At 33.2% G+C, this 15,491-nt stretch overlaps 1 protein-coding gene across 1 annotated transcript in view; it reads left to right on the top strand.

Moving 5' to 3' along the window:
• Positions 1-15,491, top strand: part of LOC134720925 (dynein axonemal heavy chain 8-like) — a 109,311-nt gene that overhangs the window by 32,334 nt on the left and 61,486 nt on the right. Inside the window, exons 31-39 of the mRNA XM_063583498.1 lie at positions 412-650; positions 7,457-7,697; positions 8,705-8,904; positions 9,424-9,577; positions 12,102-12,265; positions 12,658-12,760; positions 13,053-13,157; positions 14,686-14,847; positions 15,212-15,436. Coding sequence (XP_063439568.1) covers positions 412-650; positions 7,457-7,697; positions 8,705-8,904; positions 9,424-9,577; positions 12,102-12,265; positions 12,658-12,760; positions 13,053-13,157; positions 14,686-14,847; positions 15,212-15,436 — 1,593 coding nt within the window. The remainder of the gene's footprint in view (positions 1-411; positions 651-7,456; positions 7,698-8,704; positions 8,905-9,423; positions 9,578-12,101; positions 12,266-12,657; positions 12,761-13,052; positions 13,158-14,685; positions 14,848-15,211; positions 15,437-15,491) is intronic.

The following is a 15,491-nucleotide window of genomic DNA, read 5'->3' on the forward strand; positions in this document are numbered from 1 at the left end:
GCTTGCAGACATTGACTTAAGTTTTGATAGGCAGTTTCATAATGATAAAATATTTATTTTAGATAAAGAAATGTTTGGGGAAGCCATACATGAGGGAGCAACTGTAAACCCACATTATTAGTTTCTGTCTCTGACAAGTTAGGGATTTTTAGCCTCCTACATTGTTCCATAATTTCAAAGGGTGAAGCTGTGATTCTTGCATATAACTAATGGATGTTGCCATTGAAAATATTATCATTTTCCTAGACAAGCTGCTTGCATTACATTGAATGAAGTGTTTGCATTGGAAAATGTATTTGAAATGTATAATTTTAGAAAGGGTACATTGTTCTGGAAAAAGTTTTGAATACATTGGCTGGGTAAAGTCGAAAGAAAACAATTATAGCAATGGTCTATAAATTGTATTTTCAGAGTCAGTTTGATGAGTTGTATAACAAGTATGGTATTTATTCTGCTGGAGAACAACTGTTTGGTTTACCTGTAACAGATTATCCAACCTTAATGAAGATAAAGAAAGAGCTTGGATTGTTACAGAAGTTGTATGGTCTATACAGTTCTGTCATGTCAGTTATTAATGGATATTATGATATTCTCTGGACAGAAGTAGACATTGAGAAAATTAATACAGAACTTAATGACCTTCAAAATAGGTATGATATTACTTAGTTTGAAAAAAATGTTTTTGTCACATTTGTGTACCTTGAAATTGCAGTGTGACCTATTGATATTAACCCTTTCAACGCTACACAAAAAAAATAGAAAAATGGCTGCTGCTGCTGCATTTTTTTTTAGTTCATTCATTAGAACAGTATTTTCCTTTTCAGACTGCTGTATCTTTTTAATTATATGAGATACAGAGAAAGTTATTGCATGAAAAATGCTCAGGAGAGCATGAACTGTAATGATAGGCAATTATTTTACTGAAATTTTTATCAGGTTACCTGCGTTTTCAGGTAATTAACAGGTAAAGGGTGTAATTTATTACATTTGTGTTGAATTTTGAATAAAAACTACTTTTAGTCTTCATTTATTTTGTTGTTTTATCTGCCATATTGTAAAGAAGACACCAATTGCCCGATTCAGTAGCGTATTGTACCATACATAACGTTTTATTTAATCGTGGCACAAATAAATAGCTTCGTGCTAAAAAATTTCAGTCAACCTCCGTTTTCCCCCCTTTTTAGCTCACCTGGCCCAAAGGGCCAAGTGAGCTTTTCTCATCACTTTGCGTCCGGCGTCCGGCGTCCGGCGTCCGGCGTTAGCTTTTACAAAAATCTTCTCCTCTGAAACTACTGGGCCAAATCAAACCAAACTTGGCCACAATCATCATTGGGGTATCTAGTTTAAAAAATGTGTGGCGTGACCCGGTCAACCTACCAAGATGGCCGCCACGGCTAAAAATAGAACATAGGGGTAAAATGCAGTTTTTGGCTTATAACTCAAAAACCAAAGCATTTAGAGCAAATCTGACGGGGTTAAAATGTTTATCAGGTCAAGATCTATCTGCCCTGAAATTTTCAGATGAATCGGTCAATCGGTTGTTGGGTTGCTGCCCCTGAATTGGTAATTTTGAAGAAATTTTGCTGTTTTTGGTTATTATCTTGAATATTATTATAGTTAGAGATAAACTGTAAACAGCAATAATGTTCAGCAAAGTAAGATCTACAAATAAGTCAACATGACCAAAATGGTCAGTTGACCCGTTTAGGAGTTATTGCCCTTTATAGTCAATTTTTAACCATTTTTCGTTAATTAAAGTAATCTTTTACAAAAATCTTCTCCTCTGAAGCTACTTGGCCAAATTAATCCAAACTTGGCCACAATCATCTTTGGGGTATCTAGTTTATAAAATGTGTGGCGTGACCTGGTCAACCAACCAAGATGGCCGCCACAGCTAAAAATAGAACAAAGGGGTAAAATGCAGTTTTTGGCTTATAACTCAAAAACCAAAGCATTTTGAGGAAATCTGACATGGGATAAAAATGTTTATCAGGTCAAGATCTATCTGCCCTGAAATTTTCAGATGAATCGGTCAATCGGTTGTTGGGTTGCTGCCCCTGAAATGGTAATTTTGAGGAAATTTGCTGTTTTTGGTTATTATCTTGAATATTATTATAGATAGAGATAAACTGTAAACAGCAATAATGTTCAGCAAAGTAAGATCTACAAATAAGTCAACATGACCAAAATGGTCAGTTGACCCGTTTAGGAGTTATTGCCCTTTATAGTCAATTTTTAACCATTTTTCGTAAATTAAAGTAATCTTTTACAAAAATCTTCTCCTCTGAAACTACTTGGCCAAATTAATCCAAACTTGGCCACAATCATCTTTGGGGTATCTAGTTTAAAAAATGTGTGGCGTGACCTGGTCAACCAACCAAGATGGCCGCCACCGCTAAAAATAGAACATAGGGGTAAAATGCAGTTTTTGGCTTATAACTCAAAAACCAAAGCATTTTGAGGAAATCTGACATGGGATAAAAATGTTTATCAGGTCAAGAACTATCTGCCCTGAAATTTTCAGATGAATCGGTCAATCGGTTGTTGGGTTGCTGCCCTCCAATTGGTAATTTTGAGGAAATTTTGCTGTTTTTGGTTATTATCTTGAATATTATTATAGATAGAGATAAATTGTAAACAGCAATAATGTTCAGCAAAGTAAGATCTACAAATAAGTCAACATGACCAAAATGGTCAGTTGACCCCTTTAGGAGTTATTGCCCTTTTATATAGTCAATCTTTAACCATTTTTCATAAATCTAAGTAATCTTTTACAAAATCTCCACTGAAACTACTAGGCCACAATCATCTTTGGGGTATCTAGTTTGAAAAATGTGTCCGATGACCTGGCCATTCAACCAAGATGGTCGCCACGTCTAAAAATAGAACATAGGGGTAAAATGCAGTTTTTTGCTTATAACTATGAAACCAAAGCATCTAGAGCAAATCTGACAAGAAGTTAAATTGTTAATCAAGTCAATATCTATCTGCCCTGAAATTTTCAGATGAATTGGACAACTGGTTGTTGGGTTGCTGCCCTCCAATTGGTAATTTTAAAGAAATTTTGCTGTTTTTGGTTATCTTGAATACTATTATAGATAGCGATAAACTGTAAACAGCAATAATGTTCAGCAAAGTAAGATCTACAAATTAGTCAACATGACCTAAATGGTCAATTGACCCCTTAAGGAGTTATTGCCCTTTATAGTAAATTTTTAACAATTTTCATTAATTTGGTAAATTTATGTAAATTTTTACCAAATATAGTTCTCTGTTACTAATGGGCAAAGTTCATGATAGATATAATTGTAAGAAGCAAAATCGTTCAGTAAAGTAAGAACTTCAAACACATCACCATCACCAAAATACAATTTTGTCATGAATCCATTTGTGTCCTTTGTTTAATATGCACATAGACCAAGGTGAGCGACACAGGCTCTTTAGAGCCTCTAGTTAGCTCACCTGGCCCGAAGGGCCAAGTGAGCTTTTCTCATCACTTGGCGTCCGGCGTCCGGCGTCCGGCGTCATTAACTTTTACAAAAATCTTCTCCTCTGAAACTACTGGGCCAAATCAATCCAAACTTGGCCACAATCATCATTTGGGTATCTAGTTTAAAAAATGTGTGGCGTGACCCGGTCAACCAACCAAGATGGCCGCCACGGCTAAAAATAGAACATAGGGGTAAAATGCAGTTTTTGGCTTATAACTCAAAAACCAAAGCATTTAGAGCAAATCTGACAGGGTAAAAATGTTTATCAGGTCAAGATCTATCTGCCCTGAAATTTTCAGATGAATCGGTCAATCAGTTGTTGGGTTGCTGCCCCTGAATTGGTAATTTTGAAGAAATTTTGCTGTTTTTGGTTATTATCTTGAATATTATTATAGTTAGAGATAAACTGTAAACAGCAATAATGTTCAGCAAAGTAAGATCTACAAATAAGTCAACATGACCAAAATGGTCAGTTGACCCGTTTAGGAGTTATTGCCCTTTATAGTCAATTTTTAACCATTTTTCGTTAATTAAAGTAATCTTTTACAAAAATCTTCACCTCTGAAACTACTTGGCCAAATTAATCCAAACTTGGCCACAATCATCTTTGGGGTATCTAGTTAAAAAATATGTGGCGTGACCTGGTCAACCAACCAAGATGGCCGCCACAGCTAAAAATAGAACAAAGGGGTAAAATGCAGTTTTTGGCTTATAACTCAAAAACCAAAGCATTTTGAGGAAATCTGACAGGGGTTAAAATGTTTATCAGGTCAAGATCTATCTGCCCTGAAATTTTCAGATGAATCGGTCAATCGGTTGTTGGGTTGCTGCCCCTGAATTGGTAATTTTGAGGAAATTTTGCTGTTTTTGGTTATTATCTTGAATATTATTATAGATAGAGATAAACTGTAATCAGCAAAGTAAGATCTACAAATAAGTCAACATGACCAAAATGGTCAGTTGACCCGTTTAGGAGTTATTGCCCTTTATAGTCAATTTTTAACAATTTTTCGTTAATTAAAGTAATCTTTTACAAAAATCTTCTCCTCTGAAACTACTTGGCCAAATTAATCCAAACTTGGCCACAATCATCTTTGGGGTATCTAGTTTAAAAAATGTGTGGCGTGACCTGGTCAACCAACCAAGATGGCCGCCACCGCTAAAAATAGAACATAGGGGTAAAATGCAGTTTTTGGCTTATAACTCAAAAACCAAAGCATTTTGAGGAAATCTGACATGGGATAAAAATGTTTATCAGGTCAAGAACTATCTGCCCTGAAATTTTCAGATGAATCGGTCAATCGGTTGTTGGGTTGCTGCCCCTGAATTGGTAATTTTGAGGAAATTTTGCTGTTTTTGGTTATTATCTTGAATATTATTATAGATAGAGATAAATTGTAAACAGCAATAATGTTCAGCAAAGTAAGATCTACAAATAAGTCAACATGACCAAAATGGTCAGTTGACCCCTTTAGGAGTTATTGCCCTTTATAGTCAATCTTTAACCATTTTTCATAAATCTAAGTAATCTTTTACAAAATCTCCACTGAAACTACTAGGCCACAATCATCTTTGGGGTATCTAGTTTGAAAAATGTGTCCGATGACCTGGCCATTCAACCAAGATGGCCGCCACGGCTAAAAATAGAACATAGGGGTAAAATGCAGTTTTTTGCTTATAACTTTGAAACCAAAGCATCTAGAGCAAATCTGACAAGAAGTTAAATTGTTAATCAAGTCAATATCTATCTGCCCTGAATTTTTCAGATGAATTGGACAACTGGTTGTTGGGTTGCTGCCCTCCAATTGGTAATTTTTAAAGAAATTTTGCCGTTTTTGATTATCTTGAATACTATTATAGATAGCGATAAACTGTAAACAGCAATAATGTTCAGCAAAGTAAGATCGACAAATAAGTCAACATGACCTAAATGGTCAATTGACCCCTTAAGGAGTTATTGCCCTTTATAGTCAATTTTTAACAATTTTCATTAATTTGGTAAATTTATGTAAATTTTTACCAAATATAGTTCTCTGTGACTAATGGGCAAAGTTCATGATAGATATAATTGTAAGAAGCAAAGTAAAGTAAAGTAAGAACTTCAAACACATCACCATCACCAAAATACAATTTTGTCATGAATCCATTTGTGTCCTTTGTTTAATATGCACATAGACCAAGGTGAGCGACACAGGCTCTTTAGAGCCTCTAGTTCTACGTCTCGTAATGATCGATCAAATCATATTTCCCACACGAATTTAATGTAATAAACACATTGAGATAACAAGAAACCTTTTAACTAATCCTCGTTGTTAGCTTCGCCAAGGAAATGCTGAAATTTTTCCATATTTACAGCTTCGTTTCCGATTTCCGCCATTTGCATTTGTCAAAATATTTGTTTTTATTTTCCTTCTATTTTCCTTCTACTGCATGATTTGACTATAAAAATTGTCGGGATTTCAAGCGCAAATGAGACCTTGCATATCCTAGATCCAAACGATGAAAAATTAGAGAGAACCCGAATGAAAACCGAATGGTTTAAGAGTTCTAATGAAAAATTCTTTTTCATCGCGGCATATGCCGCGAATAGCAATGGCGAACGGCGTACGTCATCGCGGCATATGTCGTGTATAGCGTTGAAAGGGTTAAGTAAAATGAGCATTGATGAAAAGAGAGTATAATCACATTCATTTTTAACCGGATTTTAGTGACAAAAATGTCGGTTATTGATTTTGGGATGTACGGCAGGCGGCCGTCCTTGCATTTACGCATGAACTGTTCTACCAAAGCTTCCCAAATTTTAATATGTTGTTACTGACGACAAAATGGAGGTCAAGTTCAATAATGACGATTTTGACTTTTACCGTTCAGGAGTTATGGTTCTTGAAAGATTGAAAAATGGTGTTTCCAGTCGTGTCTGTGCATTTACACATGAACTATTCTACCAAAGCTTCCCAAATTTTAATATGTTGTTACTGATGACAAAATGGAGGTCAAGTGTAATAATGACGATTTTGACTTTTACCGTTCAGGAGTTATGGTTCTTGAAAGATTGAAAAATGGTGTTTCCAGTCATGTCCGTGCATTTTCTCATGAACTATTCAACCAAAGCATTTGAAATTTTAATATGTTGTTACTGATGACAAAATAGAGGTCAAGTTTAATAATGATGATTTTGACTTTTACCGTTCTGGAGTTATGGTTCTTAAAAGTTCTTAAAATGGCGTTTCCATTCACGTTGTTGCATTTACTCATGAACCATTCAATCTAAGCTTTTCAAATTTTAAAAGGTTGATAATGATGACAAAATGGAGGTCAAATTTGATATTGACGATTTTTACTTTCACCATTCATCAGTAATGGTTCTTGTGATAATGCCAGGACACAAATGAATGTTTATAAATCCGGTTTGCTGTCCTTGTGACAGCCTCTTGTTACCTTCTAAACTATCATACAACACAAAACATGTTCGGTTAACACATGAACTCCATATATTTCTAGTGTTATGTTATTCTATTAAGGCTATTCCAGAAAACAATGTAGGGGGGGGGGTTGGAAGGCACTTTTTGTCAGCACCCACTATCCAGACAATTGTATATTGAGAATTATAGTGCATTATAGTGTGAAAAGTTGCTCTGATACCCATCACCCATGTATTATTAATACAATGTGTCCCACCCCCCTCTACATTTTTTTCTGGAATAGCCCTAAGGTATATATTGTGGGTATATGATGGAAATAAGACAAATATGAATAATTTCAGATAATATAGTTATTAACAATAATACCATTAAAGATATATTAAATTTAAGTACCTAAAGATTTTGGTGTTATTAGACCAGCATTTTCTAACATGTAAGTGTTTTCAGATAAAATTGTTTTATTCCAGTTGTTATCTTTGAAGATAATGAATTGGAAGGCACACTTTTAATTGAACTGATTATTTAATGAAAATATTTCTGTAGATGTCGAAGGCTTCCTAAAGCTTTGAAGGATTGGCAAGCTTTTATTGAATTAAAGAAGAAGATAGATGACTTCAGTGAATCTTGTCCTTTGTTAGAACTGATGGCTAATAAAGCCATGAAGGATAGACATTGGGAAAGAATAGCTAAACTTACTGGTCATACTTTTGATCTAGATTCAGAAAACTTCATGTTAAGAGATATCATGAAAGCTCCTCTTCTGAAGTACAAAGAAGACATTGAGGTATTTATTGAGTGGATATTTTTTTCATATATATAACAAGGGAAAACTAACATAGATTTATTATTTTGTTGAGTTTGCACTGAAAATATAGGTTAACCTATATATAAACAGTCAACAGTTATTATTTTCAAATAAAATATATTAGAATGCTGAAATTTTTCAGAATTTTGTCAAAGATGTAAGTTAATTATGTTAATGATAAAAATGGTAAAAAGAAAATAGACTTAATTTGAAATGTTAATCCAAAATGAAAAAAATAGAAAATGTTTGCTGCCTAGTAGAAAGATTAAACTTCTGTTAACCCTTTCGCCGATAAGTCCCGGTTTACCGGGATTCACGCTTCAGACAGCTGACGATGAGTCCCGTTTTACTGGGATCGGAATACCTCTTTTATGTTTCCCACTTAAAACAGTGCAAACATGAGTTATCTTTCTTTGATGAATACCCGGATGAAAGTGTAAACTTGATGCTTCCATTTGTTGAAACCCGTGTCAAAATCAGAGGAAATTTACGGAAATTACGAGAATTTGAAATGAGGGAACATTATTTTGGAAAGAATATGGAAGAATTGAAGCCAAACTAGTATACTTTTTTAACATAAAATGTCGTTTTATGTACAAAACACTTGAAATGGACATCGTTCAGTGTGAAAAGTTTGTACAGCCTCATAAATTTTTTCAAAATTTTGCCATTTTGGGTTAAAAAAATTACGATTTGGGGTTAAAGAGCAGAATTTTGAGAATTTCACCAAAATAATGCCGAAAATTTGAATATTTTATGAAGAAAAAATTATCAAAACATGAACAAAACTGTGAACATGATGTAAGTGAATGAAATAAATACACAAATAACTACAAACAAGTTTTTATTGGCATTTATTATGAAGATCTCCCACTTGAGTAATAGTAGCCAGGGAAGCCATCGTCTCAGAGTAGCTTCTGTCTGGGCAGCAATCGGTGAAAGGGTTAAGTGTAGTAAGTATATAAAATTTGTATTGTAATTTACAGGATGTTTGCATCTCAGCTGTAAAAGAGAAGGATATTGAGGCCAAGTTATCACAGGTGGTCAATGATTGGAATGGTCGTACACTGTCCTTTGCTAATTTTAAAACTAGAGGGGAGTTGTTACTGAAAGGTGGAGAAACAGCAGAAATCATTACATTTTTGGAAGACAGTTTAATGGTTTTGAGTTCTCTATTAAGTAATAGGTAGGAAAATAAATAGTCTTTCATGCAATCTTGATAATTCTATTAAAACAGCAATCCCTTTAGCTTTCTTTTACAGAATTTATTAAACATGTGTTGTCCAGGTAGAGATCAAGTATTTGAGTTAACAAGTATTTGACTCCGAGAATATAGAAAAGGGAGTTGTGATATTATTGCCAATGAGAAAATTATCCAATAAAGTTCAAATGAAGTAGATGTAAGCAATTGTAGGCAAACAAACTTTAATGTATTCCATATGATACTCGAGCCACTCAATTCGTTTATGCATTTAAGATAAAAGAATTTTTGCAGATTTTCTAAGTGGTGAAAATTTCATTAGTTATTAGAGCTCGTTATTAACATTAAAACTGATCAGTATAGATCTTATCTTTTTTGCCATCATCTATTAAATTGCTACTTCTTGAAGCTTTTCAAATATGATTGTCATTTACAAACTATTAATTCAACCTGTCTAGTTGTGTCTGGTCAGAAAAAAAAGTAAGCTATTGATTTGAATTTCAGATACAATGCACCTTTTAAAAAGACGATTCAAGAATGGGTAGCTAAGCTATCTAATACAACAGATATATTGGAGAACTGGTTGGTGGTACAGAACCTATGGGTTTATCTTGAAGCTGTATTTGTTGGTGGTGACATAGCTAAACAGTTGCCACAGGTAAATTAAATACATAACTCCCAGGGAATGTACTTTAAAATCTGGTCTGATTTATACAATGAAAGTTGAGAGAAATTGCATCTATATGTATAGATTGAGTCCAATGTATGTTTTAATGAAACAGCTATACTTATTTAAAAAATTTTAGTAATATTTTTTATGCCCTACCTACGATAGTAGAGGGGCATTATTTATGCTCCACCTACGATAGTAGAGGGGCATTATGTTTTCTGGTCTGTGGCTCCGTTCGTTCGTCCGTATTCCGTCTGTGCGTCCGTTCGTTCAGATTAAAGTTTTTGGTCAAGGTAGTTTTTGATGAAGCTGAAGTCCAATCAACTTGAAACTTAGTACACTTGTTGCTTATGATATGATCTTTCTAATTTTAAAGCCAAATTAGACTTTTGACCCCAATTTCATGGTCCACTGAACATAGAAAATGAAAATCAGAGTTTCTGGTTAATGTTTTTGGTCAAGGTAGTTTTTTTATTAAGCTGAAGTCCAATCAACTTGAAATTTAATACACTTGTTGCTTATGATCTGATCTTTCTAATTTTAAAGCCAAATTAGACTTTTGACCCCAATTTCATGGTCCACTGAACATATAAAATGAAAGTCAGAGTTTCAGGTTAAAGTTTTTGGTCAAGGTAGTTTTTGATGAAGCTGAAGTCCAATCAACTTGAAACTTAATACACTTGTATTTTATGACATGATCTTTATACTTTTAAAGCCAAATTAGACTTTTGACCCCAATTTCACGGTCCACTGAACTTAGAAAATGAAAGTGGGAACTTCAGGTTAAAGTTTTTGGTCAAGGTTGTTTTTGATAAAATTGAAGTCCAATCAACTTGAAACTTAGTACTTATGTTCCCTATACATGTAGTACCGTAGATACTCGCCTATTAGTCGATCCGACTATAAGTCGGATGCCCTTTTCAGCTCCAAATTCTGAGGATTTAGTCTTGACCCTCGTATAAGTCGGACGAAATGGGCACATTTTTTTGGCAGCTGACAGTTACTGAACGCCGGTAAAACTAATGCAAATACAGGAATTATATTTATTTTCTGTATGAATGTTTGTTTGTTTTGAATTTAGTTGATGTTGATTTTGATAATTTATATAGCTTTTAATAATAAAGATGTATTTATTCCTGTTGTTTTGTTCACTATTTGATTACAGATTGGCCATGTGTTGTTTACGTAATGCATCAATGATTTTGTAGGGTTTGACTAACAACCTATTGTTTGAGAAAAGTGAACATAAACCAATATGAACCTTAAAAAAATTAAAGTCAATTAATATTTTTCCCAGCACACATAACTCAGTGTTAAAGAAGCATGTAGACTTCATAATTCTTTTTATATTGTGATGATTAAAGGATTAAAAAAATTAAGTGAAGCTAATCAACTTTATATTAAAATACCTCCCAACTCATTAGTGTCATCTGTTTACCTATCACTGATATTTTTCACACCTTTAGTGAATACAACTCTTTGTCTCTTAATTAGGGGTTATCAATGTATTATATTGGCTTGCCAATTTATTTTGTAATCTTTGTGTTTACCTGAGACATTTTAATGAATAATATTTTGATCTTAGGAATGACTATCAAAATTATTTTTTATTGTATGATTTATAAGTATTGAATTGATATCATTATATCACAACAATATAGCTCCACTGAATACATCCTATTACATAGTTGGTACATTGTAATCTCGTTTACATTTTTGGTTCTTGGCTCTTTCTTTTGGGTTTATGCACAAACCATTTGACCATGAAAATCAATACACAAACCGGAAACAGTCGGCAATTCAACACAAATTGTCAGAAAAAGGTTAACAGAGAACAAATAAAACACAAAGACAGTATTGTATACATTTATTTTCGCCAAAAACTTTCAATTTAGGGATTTATGTAGGTTTTGTAATCACCAACGTAGTTTTGACCAGGAAATTCACTCCTGACCACTTTTCTCGAGCTTGGATTTTTCCTCTGGTCTCTAGATCTCGCTTATAAGTCGGTACCCCTCTCTGGGTTCTGAATTTTACTCCCAAACTTCCGACTTATAAGCGAGTATCTACGGTATAATCTTTCTTATTTTAATGCCAAATTAGATTATTACCCAATTTCATGGTCCATGGAACATGGAAAAGGATAGTGCGAGTGGGGCATCCGTGTACTTTGGACACATTCTTGTTGTTTTAGGTTTTTCAAGGTCTTTTGCATCCTTTGTAAACCTTTAAGTTTAAGTATTTTTTCACCAGTTCAATGTGACGAGAAAGTATCTTCGGTATCTATAAATTCATAGATATGTGTTGCTTTCAAAAAGATTATTTTGATAAAAAAAAAATGTATGAAACTGGTCTGAAAGCCCTGTGACAGAATTGTTCTTTTTGAGATACATGATGTTTTGACCATATAAATACTCATCATACAACCAATAGGGTCATATGAGAAAGTCTTGCTGTAACATAAGAGCTCACGTAAAATATGTGGAGAAACTTTTAATTCTTTTATTTCTAGGAAGCCAAAAGATTTCAGAACATTGACAAATCCTGGGTAAAGATTATACAAAGAGCTCATGAAGTGACCAATGTAGTACAGTGCTGTGTAGGAGATGAAACTCTTGGGCAGCTGCTACCACATCTGCTAGAACAACTAGAATTGTGTCAAAAATCACTCACAGGGTAATTTGATTTGTAATATGACTATAAATCTATTGATATCTTTTTGTTTTATCCTGTTGCATTTTAGTTTGTGGAAAATACAATCCTATGATAATCCCTTCCAATCATATGTACAGTATAAAGAGCTAAGATGGACTCTTTCTAGCATTTAAAACCGGTCAAACAGTTATATGTCATGGAAAATTAAGAGTTAGAAATAAATGTTTGGTCACCATGTATATTTTATCATCAAAGCTAAATTTAGGAGCTTTAAACTTGTGAAAAAAGCCATTGTTAACTTTACTATAGAAAAAAAAATGCAAATATATCTCAGGTAACAAATAGAAAGAAAAAATACAGGAGAGAAGAGAGGTATGAATATGTTTATCATCATAGTATAATGTCTTTTTCAGCTATCTGGAAAAAAAGAGACTTGTATTTCCAAGATTCTTCTTTATATCTGACCCTTCTTTACTGGAAATATTAGGACAAGCCAGTGACTCACATACAATCCAGGTATAGTTTATGGTTATGTTAGTTTTCTGACCCATTTTAAATTAAGGGAGGATTATGGAATAAATTCTCATGTTCTGCCTTATTCTTAGACATCTACATTTTTCAGTCTGTGTTAATTTAGATTAAACTTGATTAAGATATGGAACTTCTTAGTGTTTATTTAGAGTAAACTTGTTAAAGAAAGAAATGGAACTAACCAGAACTAAAAGTCTTTTATGTTTTTATAAATGAATTGTTACTCTTGACTATTGTAGATAGATCATAACTATTTTAATATCATTCTCAATTTCAGGCACATCTTCTTGGAATTTTTGAAAATGTAAATGAAGTTGAATTCCATGAGAAGGATTACGATAAAATGATTGCTGTGTTATCCAGAGAAAATGAAAGAATTATGGTAATATTTCATTGAGAAAATGTCTGTCCGTCCACACAAGACACAATAACTACAGCATATTTGAAACAAAGGAAGAAAGCTCCCTCTCAAATGATTTTGATAATTTTGAGATTTACATTCAAGATTACAGAAATTTTAATGATCAGATTAAAAGCAATTCTTCATTTGTGACCCACATATTCAAGAAGAATGCTATGATCAGTTTAAACTATTTACTATTATTTGAATTGATGAAAGTAAGCCTGAAATTTTTAAGATTTTACTTTTCCAGAGTGGTAGGATTCAAACCATCAAAGTTAAGACAATTTCTTTTTTTTTACATGTAGCTGTCAATTACATATTCATCGATTTGATTCAAATTCTCGTATTTGATTCATAACATGAATATTCAAATTACAATAAGTCTGAAACATAAATATAAATAGATAGCAACCTTGTACAATTGGACTTTTCTAGGTCTGTTTGATATCATGCTTAAATTGAAAAGTCTTTACTTAAGGTTAAATCAATTTGTATTTTGATTGTTTGCTTCTGCGTTTTGCATTTGCACCGATCTGCATTTCATTTGGGCCGATTTTTTCTTTCATTTGCGCCGATTTTTTTAAAGGTAAATAACAGGTAAGTTACAGGTGAAATGATACAAGAAGATGTGGTATGAGTGCCAATGAGACAACTCTCCATCCCAGTTATGTTATTTTCATTTATCATTAAAGACCTCTTTCGTTAGCCAGTTGTACATATGCTATGAATTGTCAATCATAACATGTATATAACTGTTGTCTCCTGCTTAAAATCAAGAAGTAAAATCCTAAGATAAAAGCACTTTTTTTTATACTAAAATGACGAATTAAAAATACATGTACAGCATTCAAATCCATAAAAACAGAATACATTCAAATCATAAATCTGTTCTTGCCAAGTATGTATAGGCAACACGTCTTATATATTCCTTTTTAGAGTTCGCATTTTCTCACAAGGAAGCTATTAAACCAAGAGTTCCAAATGGTGAAGTTGAAATCATCCCTTCGTTAATTTTATTGACGCCATCATGAATTGGTTGACCATTATGGGATGTGTACTTGTACGTTCTCTAAGAATATATGACATAATTTTGTCATCAGAAGGAGCGGAACGTCAGACAATGTCAAACGTGAAGCAGTGAGACATTGTGGGTCATCGATTTCATTTAGGGAAAGAAATGGTAACCCCAAACATTGGGATAACCATTTACCAATTGCAATGTCACTTGATTTGTCTATATATACTCTGTGCTCAGCCAATGTAAAAGTATGAACTTACCTGTAACTTACCTGTAAATCTAATTAGGAAAAATATAAAACCGGCGCAAATGAAAGAATGAAAATTTTAGAAATTGGCGCAAATGTCATACGCCCGTTTGCTTTAATCTAAACAATAAAACAACTTATTGTATTCATTTATAATGAAAATAAAGTACTGTCAACAATGTAGAAAATATTATTGTGGTTTCTGTGATATGCCAAAAGAGATTCCTTATTTATATTTTCAGTTAGAAAAAGAAGTTATGGCCAAAGGAAATGTTGAGTCTTGGTTAGGTGAACTTTTGCAAGAACAGCAAAAATCATTACATGGTGTGATAAGAGATGCATTCAGAACTATTAATACTGACGGATTTGAACTTATAAGTTTTACAAATGGCTTTCCAGCACAGGTTAGTACTGTAGTACCTTATTCAATAAAATATTCAAGAACAAAAATAGTTTCTTTAAAATTGCTCCAGAATTCAAGTTGTTAAAGGTTTCTTAGGAAAAAATTATTTCAAAATTTATTTTGTAACACTACAAGACTTTCTTCAATATGAAATGAAATAAAATAGCTTAGCTCTTTCATATTGTAATGTAGACAGAACAAGCCAGACCATGATCAATACATTGTAGTTTGAAAGGACACTTCTGATATTTGGGTGTTCTAAACAGAAGGGAATGATATTGTTCTTCAACTTTGATTGAACTTATGAAAGAACATACAACATACCTATGATTGTTTGTAATTTTCTCTATATGAATATATTGTAGGTTGGTTTGCTGGGAATCCAAATGTTCTGGACAAGAGATGCAGAATTGGCTCTACAGCATGCAAGGGGAGATAAGAAAATTATGTCAACAACTAACCAGAGATTTCTGGACATGTTGAACAAACTGATTGATCAAACTACTCATGATCTGACCAAGTTTGAGAGAATTAAGTATGAGACCCTTGTTACAATTCATGTACATCAGAGGGATATCTTTGATGATTTGGTGAGTTACCAAAAATGACACTAGACTGGTGGCTATGCAGGCAAAAATATGTCCA

The sequence above is a fragment of the Mytilus trossulus genome, chromosome 6 (assembly GCF_036588685.1).
Source record: "Mytilus trossulus isolate FHL-02 chromosome 6, PNRI_Mtr1.1.1.hap1, whole genome shotgun sequence".
Taxonomy (NCBI): Eukaryota; Metazoa; Mollusca; class Bivalvia; order Mytilida; family Mytilidae; genus Mytilus; species Mytilus trossulus.